This window comes from Zosterops lateralis (assembly GCF_965231275.1).
Source record: "Zosterops lateralis genome assembly, chromosome: 23".
Taxonomy (NCBI): Eukaryota; Metazoa; Chordata; class Aves; order Passeriformes; family Zosteropidae; genus Zosterops; species Zosterops lateralis.
The window spans coordinates 1,119,246-1,131,687 of NC_139783.1; the positions used below are offsets into that span (position 1 = coordinate 1,119,246).

At 48.5% G+C, this 12,442-nt stretch overlaps 2 protein-coding genes across 2 annotated transcripts in view; both read left to right on the top strand.

The window, feature by feature from the left end:
• The window catches only part of SPTBN4 (spectrin beta, non-erythrocytic 4), a gene marked incomplete at its 3' end in the record, with an annotated part of 59,286 nt that overhangs the window by 25,031 nt on the left and 21,813 nt on the right, over positions 1-12,442 (top strand). The window contains 8 exon segments of the mRNA XM_083877170.1: positions 169-245; positions 248-305; positions 1,614-1,866; positions 1,868-2,032; positions 2,034-2,372; positions 2,964-3,166; positions 5,448-5,538; positions 10,403-10,591. Of these exon segments, the coding sequence (XP_083733296.1) occupies positions 169-245; positions 248-305; positions 1,614-1,866; positions 1,868-2,032; positions 2,034-2,372; positions 2,964-3,166; positions 5,448-5,538; positions 10,403-10,591 (1,375 nt within the window).
• On the top strand, positions 6,081-9,327 carry LOC310918277 (uncharacterized protein; the record flags this gene model as incomplete). The annotated part of the gene is made up of 3 exons (XM_083877132.1): positions 6,081-6,085; positions 6,521-6,801; positions 7,003-9,327. 3 exons carry the CDS (start codon positions 6,081-6,083, stop codon positions 8,559-8,561), a joined length of 1,845 nt encoding a protein of 614 aa, XP_083733258.1. The 3' UTR covers positions 8,562-9,327.

Consider the following 12,442-nt stretch of genomic DNA (forward strand, 5'->3'; position numbering starts at 1 on the left):
CTCGTTCTGTGATTTTTTAGTTTCTCTCGTTCCATGGTGGGACCTGCTCTGGTGTTTTTTTGGTGGTTTTTTTTGGTGTTTTTTTGGGGGTTTTTTGGTGTTTTTTGGTGTTTTTTGGTTCCTCTCATTCCATGGCGGGACCTGCTCAGGTGTTTTTCATCTCCCCAGGTTCGAGAGTCTGGACCAGGAGATGAACAGCGTCATGGGGCGGATCCTGGACGTCAACCAGGTGGTCCAGCAGCTGGTGGAGGGGGTCACCCCAGCTCCGACGAGGTCCGGGCCTGCCAGGACCACCTCAACGGCCGGTACGGGACACGGGCTGGGCCTGGGGGGTCTGGGGTGGGCCTGGGGGTCTGGGGTGGGCCTGGGGCTTCTGGGGTGGGCCTGGGGGTTCTGGGGTGGGCCTGGGGTGGGCCTGGGGGTTCTGGGGGTCTCCTTGGTGGACCTGGAGCTTCTGGGGGGTTCTGGGGTGGGCCTGGGGGTTCTGAGGGTTCTGGGGTGGGCCTGGGGGTTCTGGGGTGGGCCTGGGGGTTCTGGGGGTTCTGGGGTGGGCCTGGGGGTTCTGAGGGTTCTGGGGTGGGCCTGGGGGTTCTGGGGGGTCTGGGGTGGGCCTGGGGGTTCTGGGGGTTCTGGGGTGGGCCTGGGGGTTCTGGGGGTTCTGGGGTGGACCTGGAGCTTCTGGGGGTTCTGGGGTGGACCTGGGGGTTCTGGGGGTTCCCAAAGTGGATCTGGAGCTTCTGGGGGATCTGGGGTGGACCTGGGGCTTCTGGGGGTCTCCTTGGGGTCGTCCCAGTGGTGGGATGTCCCCATGGGGCTCCAGATCTCCAATGGAATTGTCCAAACTCATCCTGGGGGTTCCCAAGGTGGACCTGGGGGTTCTGGGGGTTCCCAAGGTGGGCCTGGGGGTTCTGGGGGTTCTGGGGTGGGCCTGGAGCTCCTGGGGGGTTCCCAAAGTGGACCTGGAGCTTCTGGGGGGTCTGGGGTGAGCCTGGGGGTTCTGGGGGGTTTGGGGTGGGCCTGGAGCTTCTGGGGGGTCCCAAAGTGGGCCTGGACCTTCTGGGGGTTCCCAGGGTGGGCCTGGGTGTTCTGGGGGGTCTGGGGTGGACCTGGAGCTTCTGGGGGTCTCCTTGGTGGGATTTTTCTGGAGAGTCTCCAGTTGTGGCATGTCCCTGGAGGGTCCAGATCTCCAATTAAATTGTCCAGACTCATCCTGGGGGTTCCCAAGGTGGACCTGGAGCTTCTGGGGGTCTCCTTGGTGGGATTTTCTGGAGATTCCCCAGTGGTGGGATGTCCCCATGGGGCTCAGATCTCCATCCCACCATCCCCACCCCACCCAAGGGTTCCTCCTGCCCTGGTGACCCCCAACCTTCAGTTCTCCAGTGGTGGGACGTCCCCATGGGGTCCAGGTCTCCATCCCACCATCCCCACCCCACCCAAGGGGTTCCTCCTGCCCCTGGTGACCCCCAACCTTCAGTTCTCCAGTGGTGGGACGTCCCCACGGGGTCCAGGTCTCCATCCCACCATCCCCACCCCACCCAAGGGTTCCTCCTGCCCCCGGTGACCCCCACCCCACCTCAGGCTCTCCCCCTCCTCCATCCCCCCGATCCCCCCAGCTGGAACCGCGTGGTGGAGCTGGTGGAGACCAAGAAGAGCCAGCTGAGCTCGGTGCTGAAGATCCAGAACTTCCTGCTGGAGTGCGGCGAGATGAAGGCGCAGGTGAGGGAGAAGAGAAAAGCCATCGAGGCCACGCGCTCCGGGGACGCCGACCTGGGCGGGGTGGTGGCCCTGCAGCGCCGATTGTCCACCATGGAGGCCGCGCTGGTGGCCCTGGAGCCGCGGCTGCTGCAGCTCCAGCAGGAGGGAGAAGGCTCTGGCCGCCTCCCACCCCACCCGAGCCCTGGAAATCCTCCTGCCCTTCGAGGAGATCAGCCACGAGTGGGACGACCTCAAGAGAGCCCTGCAGGGCTGCGAGGACACTTTGACGGTGGCCGGGAGGCTCCAGCAGTTCATCCAAGACCTGGATAATTTTTTGGGGCTGGTTGGTGAAGACTCAAGCGGCCGTCGGGTCTCAGGAGGTGCCCCAGAGTTTGGCCGAGGCCGAGAGGCTGCTCAACGTCCACGTGGCCCTCAAGGAGGAGATCAACGGCTACGAGGAGGATTACGCCAAGATCCAGGCGGCCAGCGAGCTGCTGGCCCTGGAGGAGATGGAGGTGCCCCACCTGTCCCTGCAGCAGTGGCTGCACAAGCTGGACGCCGGCTGGGGGAAGCTCCTGCAGAGCTGGGAGATGAGGAGGGAGGTCCTGGTGCAGTCCCACGTCTTCCAGCTCTTCCTCAGGGACGTGCAGCAGTGCCAGAATTGCCTCTACAACCAGGTGGGGCAGCAGGGCTGGGAGGAGGAGGGGGTGAGGGGTGGGAGAAGGTTTGGGGTGGTGGGTTTGAGGGGTGGGAGAAGGTCTGGGGTGATGGGGATGAGGGGTGGGAGAAGTTGGGTTTAGGTTGGAGGTCTGGGGTGGTGGGTTTGAGGGGTGGGAGAAGGTCTGGGGTGGTGGGTTTGGGTGGGAGAGGATTTTGGGTGGTGGGAATGATTTATAGAAGGCCCTGAGTGATGGATTTGGGTGGGAGAAGGTCTGGGGTGATGAAGATGAGGGGTGGGTGATGGGGATTTGGGTGGGAGAAAAGGTCTGGGGTGGTGGGGATGAGGGGTGGGTGATGGAGGTGAGGGGTGGGAGAAGGTGGGTTTAGGTGGGAGAAGATCTGGGGTGGTGGGTTTGGGTGGAAGAAGATTTTGGGTGGTGGGGATGGTCTGTAGAAGCTCCTGGTTGCTGGATTTGGGTGGTGACAACTCCTATTTGATGGATTTTTCTGGGCACAACCCCCAATTTCTGTATTTGGCCGGGTGCACCCCCCCCTGGCCCCTCAGTGACCACCCCAAGGGGTCACCAAAGCCCCCCAAACCCCCCCAGGAGACCACCCTGGCCCACGCCGAGCTGCCCGACACGCTGGAGGGGGTGAGCAAGGCCCTGAAGAGGCACAGGGACTTCAGCACCACCCTGGAGCTGAACCTGCAGAAGGTGCAGCAGGTGCTGCAGGCCGGGGAGAGCCTCCGGCGCCAGCGGAACCTGCACAGCGACCGCGTGGCCGAGGCCATGGACGGGCTCAGGGACAGGTAACGGGGCCCGAAAATACACCAAAAATACACCCAGGAGCCAGAGTTCCACCTGGAGCTCGTCAAAACTGGGTATGGGACCCCTCGGGACAGCTGGGGGCCCAAAAATACCCCAAAATACTCCCAAAATACCCCCAAAATACCCAAAAATGTATTTTTATACACCCAAAAATACCTGGGATGCCAAAATCCCACCCAGAACCCATCAAAACCACCCAGGACCTCAAAACATTACCTGGGACCTCAAAATTCTACCCAGAACCTCAAATATCCATCCAGGACCCCAAAATTCCACCCAGAGCCCATCAAAACCACCCAGGACATTAAAATTCCATCCAGAACCCCAAAACATCATCCAGGACCCCAAAATTCCATCCAGGACCCCAAAATTTCATCCAGAACCCATCAAAACACCCCGGATGTCAAAATTCCATTCAGGAGCCCAAAATTCCACCCAGAACCTCAAAACTCCATCCAGGACCTCAAAATTCCATCCAGGACCCCAAAATTCCACCCAGAACCCATCAAACCCACCCAGGACCCCAAAAAAATACACCCAGCACCTCAAAATTCCATCCAGAACCTCAAACATCATCCAGAACCCATCAGAATTCTATCCAGAACCTCAAATATCCATCCAGGACCCCAAAATTTCACCCAGAACCCCAATATACCATCCAGGACCCCAAAAAACCACACAAAGTGCCTCAAAATTCCATCCAGAACCCATCAAAACTACCCAGGATGTCAAAATCCCATTCAGGACCCCAAACTCCATCCAGGATCCCAAAATTCCACCCAGAACCCATCAAAACCACCCAGGACCCCAAAAAAACACACCCCGCACCTCAAATTCCATCCAGAACCTCAAACATCATCCAGAACCCATCAAAATTCCATCCAGGACCCCAAATATCCATCCAGGACATCAAAATTCCATCCAGAACCCGTCAAAACCACCCAGGACCCCCAAAAAACACACCAAGTGTGTCAAAATTCCATCCAGAACCCATCAAAACCACCCAGGATGTCAAAATTCCATTCAGGAGCCCAAAACTCCATCCAGGACCCCAGAATATCATCCAGGACCTCAAAAGTACACCCAGGACCCCAAAATTCCACCCAGAACCTCAAATATCCATCCAGGGCCCCAAAATTCCATCCAGGATCCCAAAATTCCACCCAGAACCCATCAAAACCACCCAGGACCCCAAAAAAACACACCCGGCACCTCAAAATTCCATCCAGAACCTCAAACATCATCCAGAACCCATCAAAATTCCATCCAGAACCTCAAATATCCATCCAGGACCCCAAAATTCCATCCAGGACCCCAAAATAACACCCAGAACCCCAAAAATACCATCCAGAACCCATCAAACCACCCAGGATGTCAAAATTCCATCCAGGACCCAAAACTCCATCCAGGACCCCAAAATTTTCACCTAAAACCTCATCAAAACCACCCAGGACCCCAAAATTTCATCCAGAACCCATCAAAACCGCCCAGGACCCCAAAAAACACACAAAGTGCCTCAAAATTCCATCCAGGACCCCAAAATTTCACCTAGAACTTCAAATATCCATCCTGGACCCCAAAATACCATCCAGAACCCATCAAAACCATCCAGGACCCCAAAATTCCATCCAAGACCCCAAAATACCATCCAGGACCCCAAAAATACCATACAGGACCCCAAAATTCCACCTGGAACCCGTCAAAACCACCCAAGACCTCAAAAATACACCCAGGACCCCAAAATTTCACCTAAAACCCCATCAAAATTCCATCCAGGACCCCAAAATACCATCCAGGACCCCAAAAAAACACACCCAGGGCCTCAAATTCCACCCAGGACCCCAAAATTCCACCTAGAACCCCAAAATTCCATCCAGGACCCCAAAATTCCACCCAGAACCCATCAAAACTGGGCAGGACCCCAAAACTCCACCCAGAGCCTCAAAATTCCATCCAGAACCTCAAATATCATCCACAACCCATCAAAATTCCATCCAGGACCCCAAAATTCCACCTAGAACCCCAAAATTCCATCCAGGACCCCAAAATTCCACCCAGAACCCATCAAAACCACCCAGAACCCCAAAATTCCATCCAGGACCCCAAAATTCCCCCCAGGACCCCCCAGGACCGCGGATGGATTTGCCAGGAACGTCGTGCCTCAGTTTCCCCATTTGAGGGGCGGTTCAGGGTTTAATGAGGGGTTAATGGGGGGTTAATTAAAGGTTAATTAGGTTAATTAGGGGTCCCCCCCCTGTGCAGGAGCCAGAGGAACCATCAGCTGGCCCAGGAATGGACGCGGCGGCTCCAGGATCACCTGGAGCTCCAGAGGTTCCTGCAGGACTGCCGCGAGGTCAGAGACACAAAATCCCCCCAAAATCCCCCCAAAAAATCCCAAATCCCCTCCCCAAAATATGAGTCCCCAAAATCTGGGATCCCCAAAATCTGAGATGCCTCCTCAAAATCCAAAATTCCCCCCAAAATCCCAACCGCCCCCAAAAATCACGAACAACCCCAAAATCTGAGACCTCCCCAAAATATGAGACCCCCTAAAATCTGACCTCCCTCCCCAAAATGCCAAATCCCCTCAAAAATCCCAAACACAACCAAAATGTGGGACACCTCCCCAAAATCCCATTTTGGAGTGGATTTGGGGCATTTTTGGCTGGATTTCGGGGCATTTTGGGGTAAATTTTGGGGGCTTTTTGGGGTGGATTTTGTCGTGGTTTTGAGGAGATTATGGGGTAGATTTGAGGTGGGTTTGGGGGGATTTGGGGCATTTTGGGGTAGATTTTGTGAATTTTGGGAGGGATTTTTGAGGTGGATTTGGGGGTGAATTTTGGGGGCATTTTTGAGTGGGTTCGGGGTGGATTTTGTCATAGTTTTGGGGGGATTATGGGGTAGATTTGAGGTGGATTTGGGGTGAATTTTGGGGTGGATTTGGTGATTTTTGGGATGATTTTAGTGTGGATTTGGGGGGCATTTTGGGGTGGATTTTGTCCTGGTTTTACGGAATTATGGGAATTATGGGGTGGATTTGGGGTGGATTTGGGGGCATTTTGAGGTGGATTTCAGGGTGATCTTTGGGGTGAATTTTGGGGTGGTTTTGAAGTGGATTTGGGGCGATTTTTGGCTGGATTTGGGGCATTTTGGGGTGTCTTTTAGGGTGAATTTTGGGGCATTTTTGGCTGGATTTGGGGCCATTTTTGGCCGGATTTGGGGTGGATTTTGGAGTGGATTTGGGGCCATTTTTGTCTGTATTTCGGGACATTTTTGGTTGTATTTCAGGGCATTTTGGGGTGAATTTTGGGGGCATTTTAGGGGTGGATTTGCAGCCATTTTTGGCTGGATTTGGGGCCATTTTTTCTGCATTTCTGCCCATTTTTTGCTACATTTCTGCCCATTTTTTGCTGCATTTCAGCCCATTTTTTCCTCTATTTCAGCCCGTTTTTCCCTACATTTCACCCCATTTTTTTCTACATTTCACCCCATTTTTTTTCTACATTTCACCCCATTTTTTTCTACATTTCAGCCCATTTTTTGCTGCATTTCGGGGCCATTTTTTTGCCTATTTTCCGGATCATTTTTGCCAATATTTTGGGGTCATTTTTTCTTTATTTCAGCCCATTTTTCCCTACATTTCAGCCCATTTTTTTCTACATTTCAGCCCATTTTTTCTGCATTTCAGGGCCATTTTTTTTCCTATTTTCCGGATCATTTTTCCCTATATTTTGGGGCCATTTTTTGCTGCATTTCAGCCCATTTTTTCCCTGTATTTCAGCCCATTTTTTTCTACATTTCAGCCCATTTTTTCTACATTTCAGCCCATTTTTTCCCTATATTTCAGCCCATTTTTTCCCTACATTTCAGCCCATTTTTCCCTACATTTCAGCCCATTTTTTTTCTATATTTCAGCCCAATTTTTCCCTATATTTTGGGGCCATTTTTTCTGCATTTCTGCCCATTTTTTTCCTATTTTCCGGATCATTTTTTCCTATATTTCCGCCCATTTTTCCCTATATTTCTGCCCATTGTCCCCCTATATTTCAGCCCATTTTTTGCCCATATTTCAGCCCATTTTTTCCTTTATTTCTGCCCATTTTCCCCCTATATTTCCGCCCATTTTTCCTTGATTTCAGCCATTTTTTCTCTATTTTTCCATGCTCGCGGCTCCCCCGCTGGGGCTGTTTTTGGCGGCTCCCGGAGGCTCCTCCCGGCCTGTGCCGCGTCCTCCCCTTCCCTTCCTTCCCTCCTTCCCTTCTCCTCCTCCGGAGCCTCTTCTGGATCTTTTTCCTCCTTTTCCATCCTTTCCTCCCTCTCCATCTTAATTTTCATCCTCTCCATCCTCATTTTTCATCCTTTTTCCTCCTCCTCCATTTTCATTTTTTTATCCTTTTCTTCCTCCTCCATTTTCATTTTTTATCCTTTTTTATCCCCTCCCTCCTCCTCCATCTTTCTTCCTTCTCCATCTTAATTTTTTATCCTTTTCTTCCTTCTCCCTCCTCATTTTTCCTCCTCCATCCTTTTTTTCCTTCTCCATCTTTATTTTTCCTCCTTCTCCATCCTTTTCATCCTCATTTTTCATCCTTTCCCTCCTTCTCCATCTTCATTTTTCATCCTTTTCTTCCTTCTCCATCCTTTTTTTTCCTTCTCCATCTTTATTTTTTTATCTTTTTCTTCCTTCTCCATCTTCATTTTTTATCCTTTTTCATCCTCTTCATCCTCTTCATCCTTTTCCTATTTTTCCTCTTTTTTCTTCCTTCTCCCTCCTCATTTTTTATCCTTTTTTCCTTCTCCATCTTTATTTTTCCTCCTCCATCCTTTTTTCCTTCTCCATTTTTATTTTTTCATCCTTCTCCATCTTTTTCTTCCTTCTCCATTTTAATTTTTTATCCTTTTCTTCCTTCTCCATCTTTATTTTTCCTCCTCCATCCTTTTTCTCCTTCTCCATCTTCATTTTTTATTTTTCTCCATCCTTTTCTTCCTTTTCCATCCTCATTTTTTATCCTTTTTCATCCTCTTCATCCTTTTCATCCTTTTCCTATTTTTCCTCTTTTTTTTTCTTCCTTCTCCATTTTCATTTTTTTTTATCCTTCTGCATCTTTTTCCTCCTTTTTTTTCCCCTCTCCCTCCTCATTTTTTATCCTTTTCTTTCTTCTCCATCCTTATTTTTCCTCATTTTTATCCTTTTTCTCCTTCTCCCTCCTCATTTTTGCTCCTTCTCCATCTTTTTCCTCCTCATTTCTCCTCCTCCTTTTCCCTCCTCCCTCTCCCTCCTCATTTTTCCTCCTCCTCCCTCCCCTTCCTCCTCCTCCATCCTCATCCTCCTCCCCCTTTTCGACCCCAAATCCGCCTTTTTTTTCTGGAAAAAAATAAAATAAAATAAAATAAATAAAGGAGGAGGGGGATTTTCTCGCCTTTTTCCTCCGATTTTTTTTTAGGATTTTTTATTTTATTTTATTTTATTTTATTTTATTTTATTTTTTTTTTTTTTTTTTTTTTTTTTTAGGGAAAAGGGTTTGTTTATTTTGAGATAAAAATCAGGAGGGGTTTTTTTCTCTCCCCCCCCCCCTTTTTTTCCCCCTCTGTTGTTTTTATTTTGGAAATAAATAAAAAGAAGGAGAGGGGGGGTTTTCCCTCTCTGTTTATTTTGGAGGAGAAAAAGGAATTTTTATTTATTTATTTTTAAGCGGGGGGGGATTTTCTCCTCCTTCCATCTCTGCTGCTTTTTTTTTTTTTTTTTTGCGGATTTTTTAGAGGCCCAAAAAAAAAAATAAATAGGATTATTTTTTTTTTTAGGAAAAAAGGAAAACCTCCCCCCATTTATTTTTTTAAATTATTATTAATTTTATTTTTAATATTTTTTTTAAGGAAGATTTTATTTTTTTAAGTTTTTTTTTTTTGAGAGAGATTTTTTTTTTTTTTTTTTTTTTTTTTTTTTGAGGGGAATTTAATTTTTTTTTTTTTTTTTGAGGAGGGGAATTTAAATTTTTTTTTAAGGGAGAATTTTTTTCTTTTTTTTTTTGAGGGGGGAATTTATTTTTTTTTTTTTTCCGGAGAGAAATTGAATTTTTTTTTTTGAGGAGAATTTTATTTATTTATTTATTTATTTGTTACGTAATTTTTTTTTTTTTTTTTTTTTGTAACAGAAAAGGGAAATTTTTTTTCTTACATAAAAAAAAATTTTTTTGGGCAACAAAAAAAGGGAATTATTTTTATTTTTAAAGGGGAAATTCTATTTTTTTTTTTTTACCGAGAGAAATTTCCTTTTTTTTTCCTCTTTTTTCTTTTTTTTTTTTTTTGTGTGTTACATAATTTTTTTTTTTGGGCAACAAAAGAAGAGAAATTATTTCTATTTTTATTTTTATTTTTAAAGGGCAAATCCTATTTTTTTTTAATTTATTTTTTTTGGGGGGGCAACAAAAAAAGGGAATTTTTAAATTTTTATTTTCAACGGAGAAATCCTATTTTTTCTCTTTTTTTTTTTTTTTTTTGGGCAACAAAAAAAAGGGCATTTTTTAATTTTTATTTTCAACGGAGAAATCCTATTTTTTTCTCTTTTTTTTTTTTTTTTTTTGGGGCAACAAAAAGGGAATTTTTTTTATTATTTTTATTTTTTAAGGGGCAATTCTTTTTTTTTTTATTTATTTTTTTTTTGCTACGCATTTTTTTTTTGGGCAACAAAAAAAAGGGAATTCTTTTATTATTTTTATTATTTTTATTTTTAAAGGAGGAATCCTATTTTTTTCCTCTTTTTTTTTTTTTTTTTTACCACACCCATAATTTTTTTTTTAACACACCCAAAAAAAACCCACCTTTTTTTTTACTATTTTTTTTTTTTTTGGAGGCAACAAAAAAAAGGAGAATTTTTTAATTTTTATTTTCAACGAAGAAATCCTATTTTTCTCTCTTTTTTTTTTTTTTTTTTTTTTTTACCACACCACAATTTCTTTTTTTAACACCCCCTAAAAAATAGCATTTTTTTTACTATTTCTTCCCCACCCTGGCTGACGGCTGTGCCTTTGTTCCCCATCCCCCCCCCTCAACGGAGAAATCCTATTTTTCTCTCTCTTTTTTTTAATTTTTTTTTTTTTTTTTTTTTTTTTACCACACCACAATTTCTTTTTTTAACACCCCCTAAAAAATAGCATTTTTTTTACTATTTCTTCCCCACCCTGGCTGACGGCTGTGCCTGTGTTCCCCATCCCCCTCCACAGCTGGATGTTTGGATCCGGGACAAGGCTCTGATGGCCGGGGACCCCTCCCGGGACCCTCCCCCGCGGGACCCCCCCAAGCCGTGGCTGCAGCACCCGGCCTTTCTCGCCGAGCTCGCCCAGAACCGGGAATGGCTCCAGAGGATCGAGAAGGTTCGGCCTGGACGGGGAAAAATGAGAAATGGGGGAGGGGAGAGGGAGGGAAAGGGTTAAATAATAATGGGGGGGGGGGGGTGGGGGAGGGGTGGGGGGGATGAGGGTTTGTTTTTTTCTTTTAGGAAAAGATAAAAATGCGCAGAGACCCCCCTTCCTCCTCCTCCCCCTTTTCTCCTCCCTTTTCTCCTCCTTTTTCTCCTCCTCCTTTTTTTTTTCTCCTTTTTGTTTTTCTTTTTTTTCTTTTTTTCTGCTCCTCGTTCTCCTTTTTTTCTTTTTTTTTCCTCCTTTTTTTCTCCTCCTTTTTCTCCTTTTTTTTCTTTTTTTTTCTCCTTTTTTTTCTTTTTTTTTCCTTTTTCTCCTCCTCCTTTTTCTCCTTTTTTTTCTTTTTTTTCTCCTCCTTCTTCTCCTTTTTTTTTCTCCTTTTTTTCCTCCTCCTTTTTCTCCTCCTCCTTCTCCTTTTTTTCTCCTTTTTTTCTTTCTTTTCTCCTCCTCCTTCTCCTTGTTTTTTCTCCTTTTTCTCCTCCTCCTTTTTTTCCTTTTTTTTCTTCTTCTCTTCTTTCCCCGCCCCGAATTTTGGTTGCGTCATGTTGTGTCACCTCCCCCTCTGTCACCCCCCTGTGATGTCACCCCCCGTGTGGTCCCCAAGGTGGTGTCACCTCCCCCCCACTGTCCCCGTGACTCCTCTGTGTTGTGTCACCTCCCCTTGGTGTCACCTCCCCCTGTGTCACCCCCCCATGATGTCACCCCCATAGTGTCACCCTCCTTCTGTCACCTTCCCCCCGTGTCATCCCCCCGTGTCACCTCCCCATGGTGTCCCCCCCCCCATAGTGTCACCTCCTCCTGTGTCACCTCCCTGTGTCACCCCCCTGTGGTGTCACCCCCCTTGTGTCATCCCCCCCCATAGTGTCACCCCCCCTGTGGTGTCCCCTGGCACTGTCCTTGTGTCCCCTCCCCATCCTGTCACCTCCTCCTGTGTCACCTCCCCCTGTGTCACCCTCCCCATGGTGTCACCTCGATAGTGTCACCCCCTGTGGTGTCACCCCCCTGTGGTGTCACCCCCCCTGTGGTGTCACCCCCCCTGTGGTGTCACCTCCCCCATAGTGTCACCCCCATAGTGTCACCCCCCCTGTGGTGTCACCCCCCTGTGGTGTCACCCCCCCTGTGGTGTCACCTCCCCCATAGTGTCACCCCCATAGTGTCACCCCCCCTGTGGTGTCACCCCCCTGTGGTGTCACCCCCCCTGTGGTGTCACCTCCCCCATAGTGTCACCCCCATAGTGTCACCCCCCCTGTGGTGTCACCCCCCTGTGGTGTCACCCCCCCTGTGGTGTCACCCCCCCTGTGGTGTCACCTCCCCCATAGTGTCACCCCCATAGTGTCACCCCCCCTGTGGTGTCACCCACTCGTGTCACCCACCCTGTGTCAGCCCCCTGTGGTGTCACCTCCGTGTGTCACCTCCCCATAGTGTCACTCCCACCTTGTCACCTCCCCCTGTGTCACCCCCACCATAGTGTCACCCCTATAGTGTCACCCCCCTGTGTCATCCCCCCCCGTGTCACCTCCCCTTGTGTCACCCCCATAGTGTCACCCCACCTTGTGTCCCCGTCTTGTGTCACCTCCCCCTGTGTCACCCCCCCGTGTCACCCCCTTGGTGTCACCCCCCCATAGTGTCACTCCCACCGTGTCACCCCCCTGTGTCACCCCCCTTGTTTTGTCCCTCTCATGTCACCCCCCCACTGTCCCTGTGTCCCCCCTTTGTGTCACCTCCCTCCTGTGACACCCTCACCATAGTGTCACTCCTATAGTGTCACCCCCCTGTGTCACCTCCCCCTGTGTCACCTCCCTGTGTCACCCCCCCATAGTGTCACCCCTATAGTGTCACCCCCCA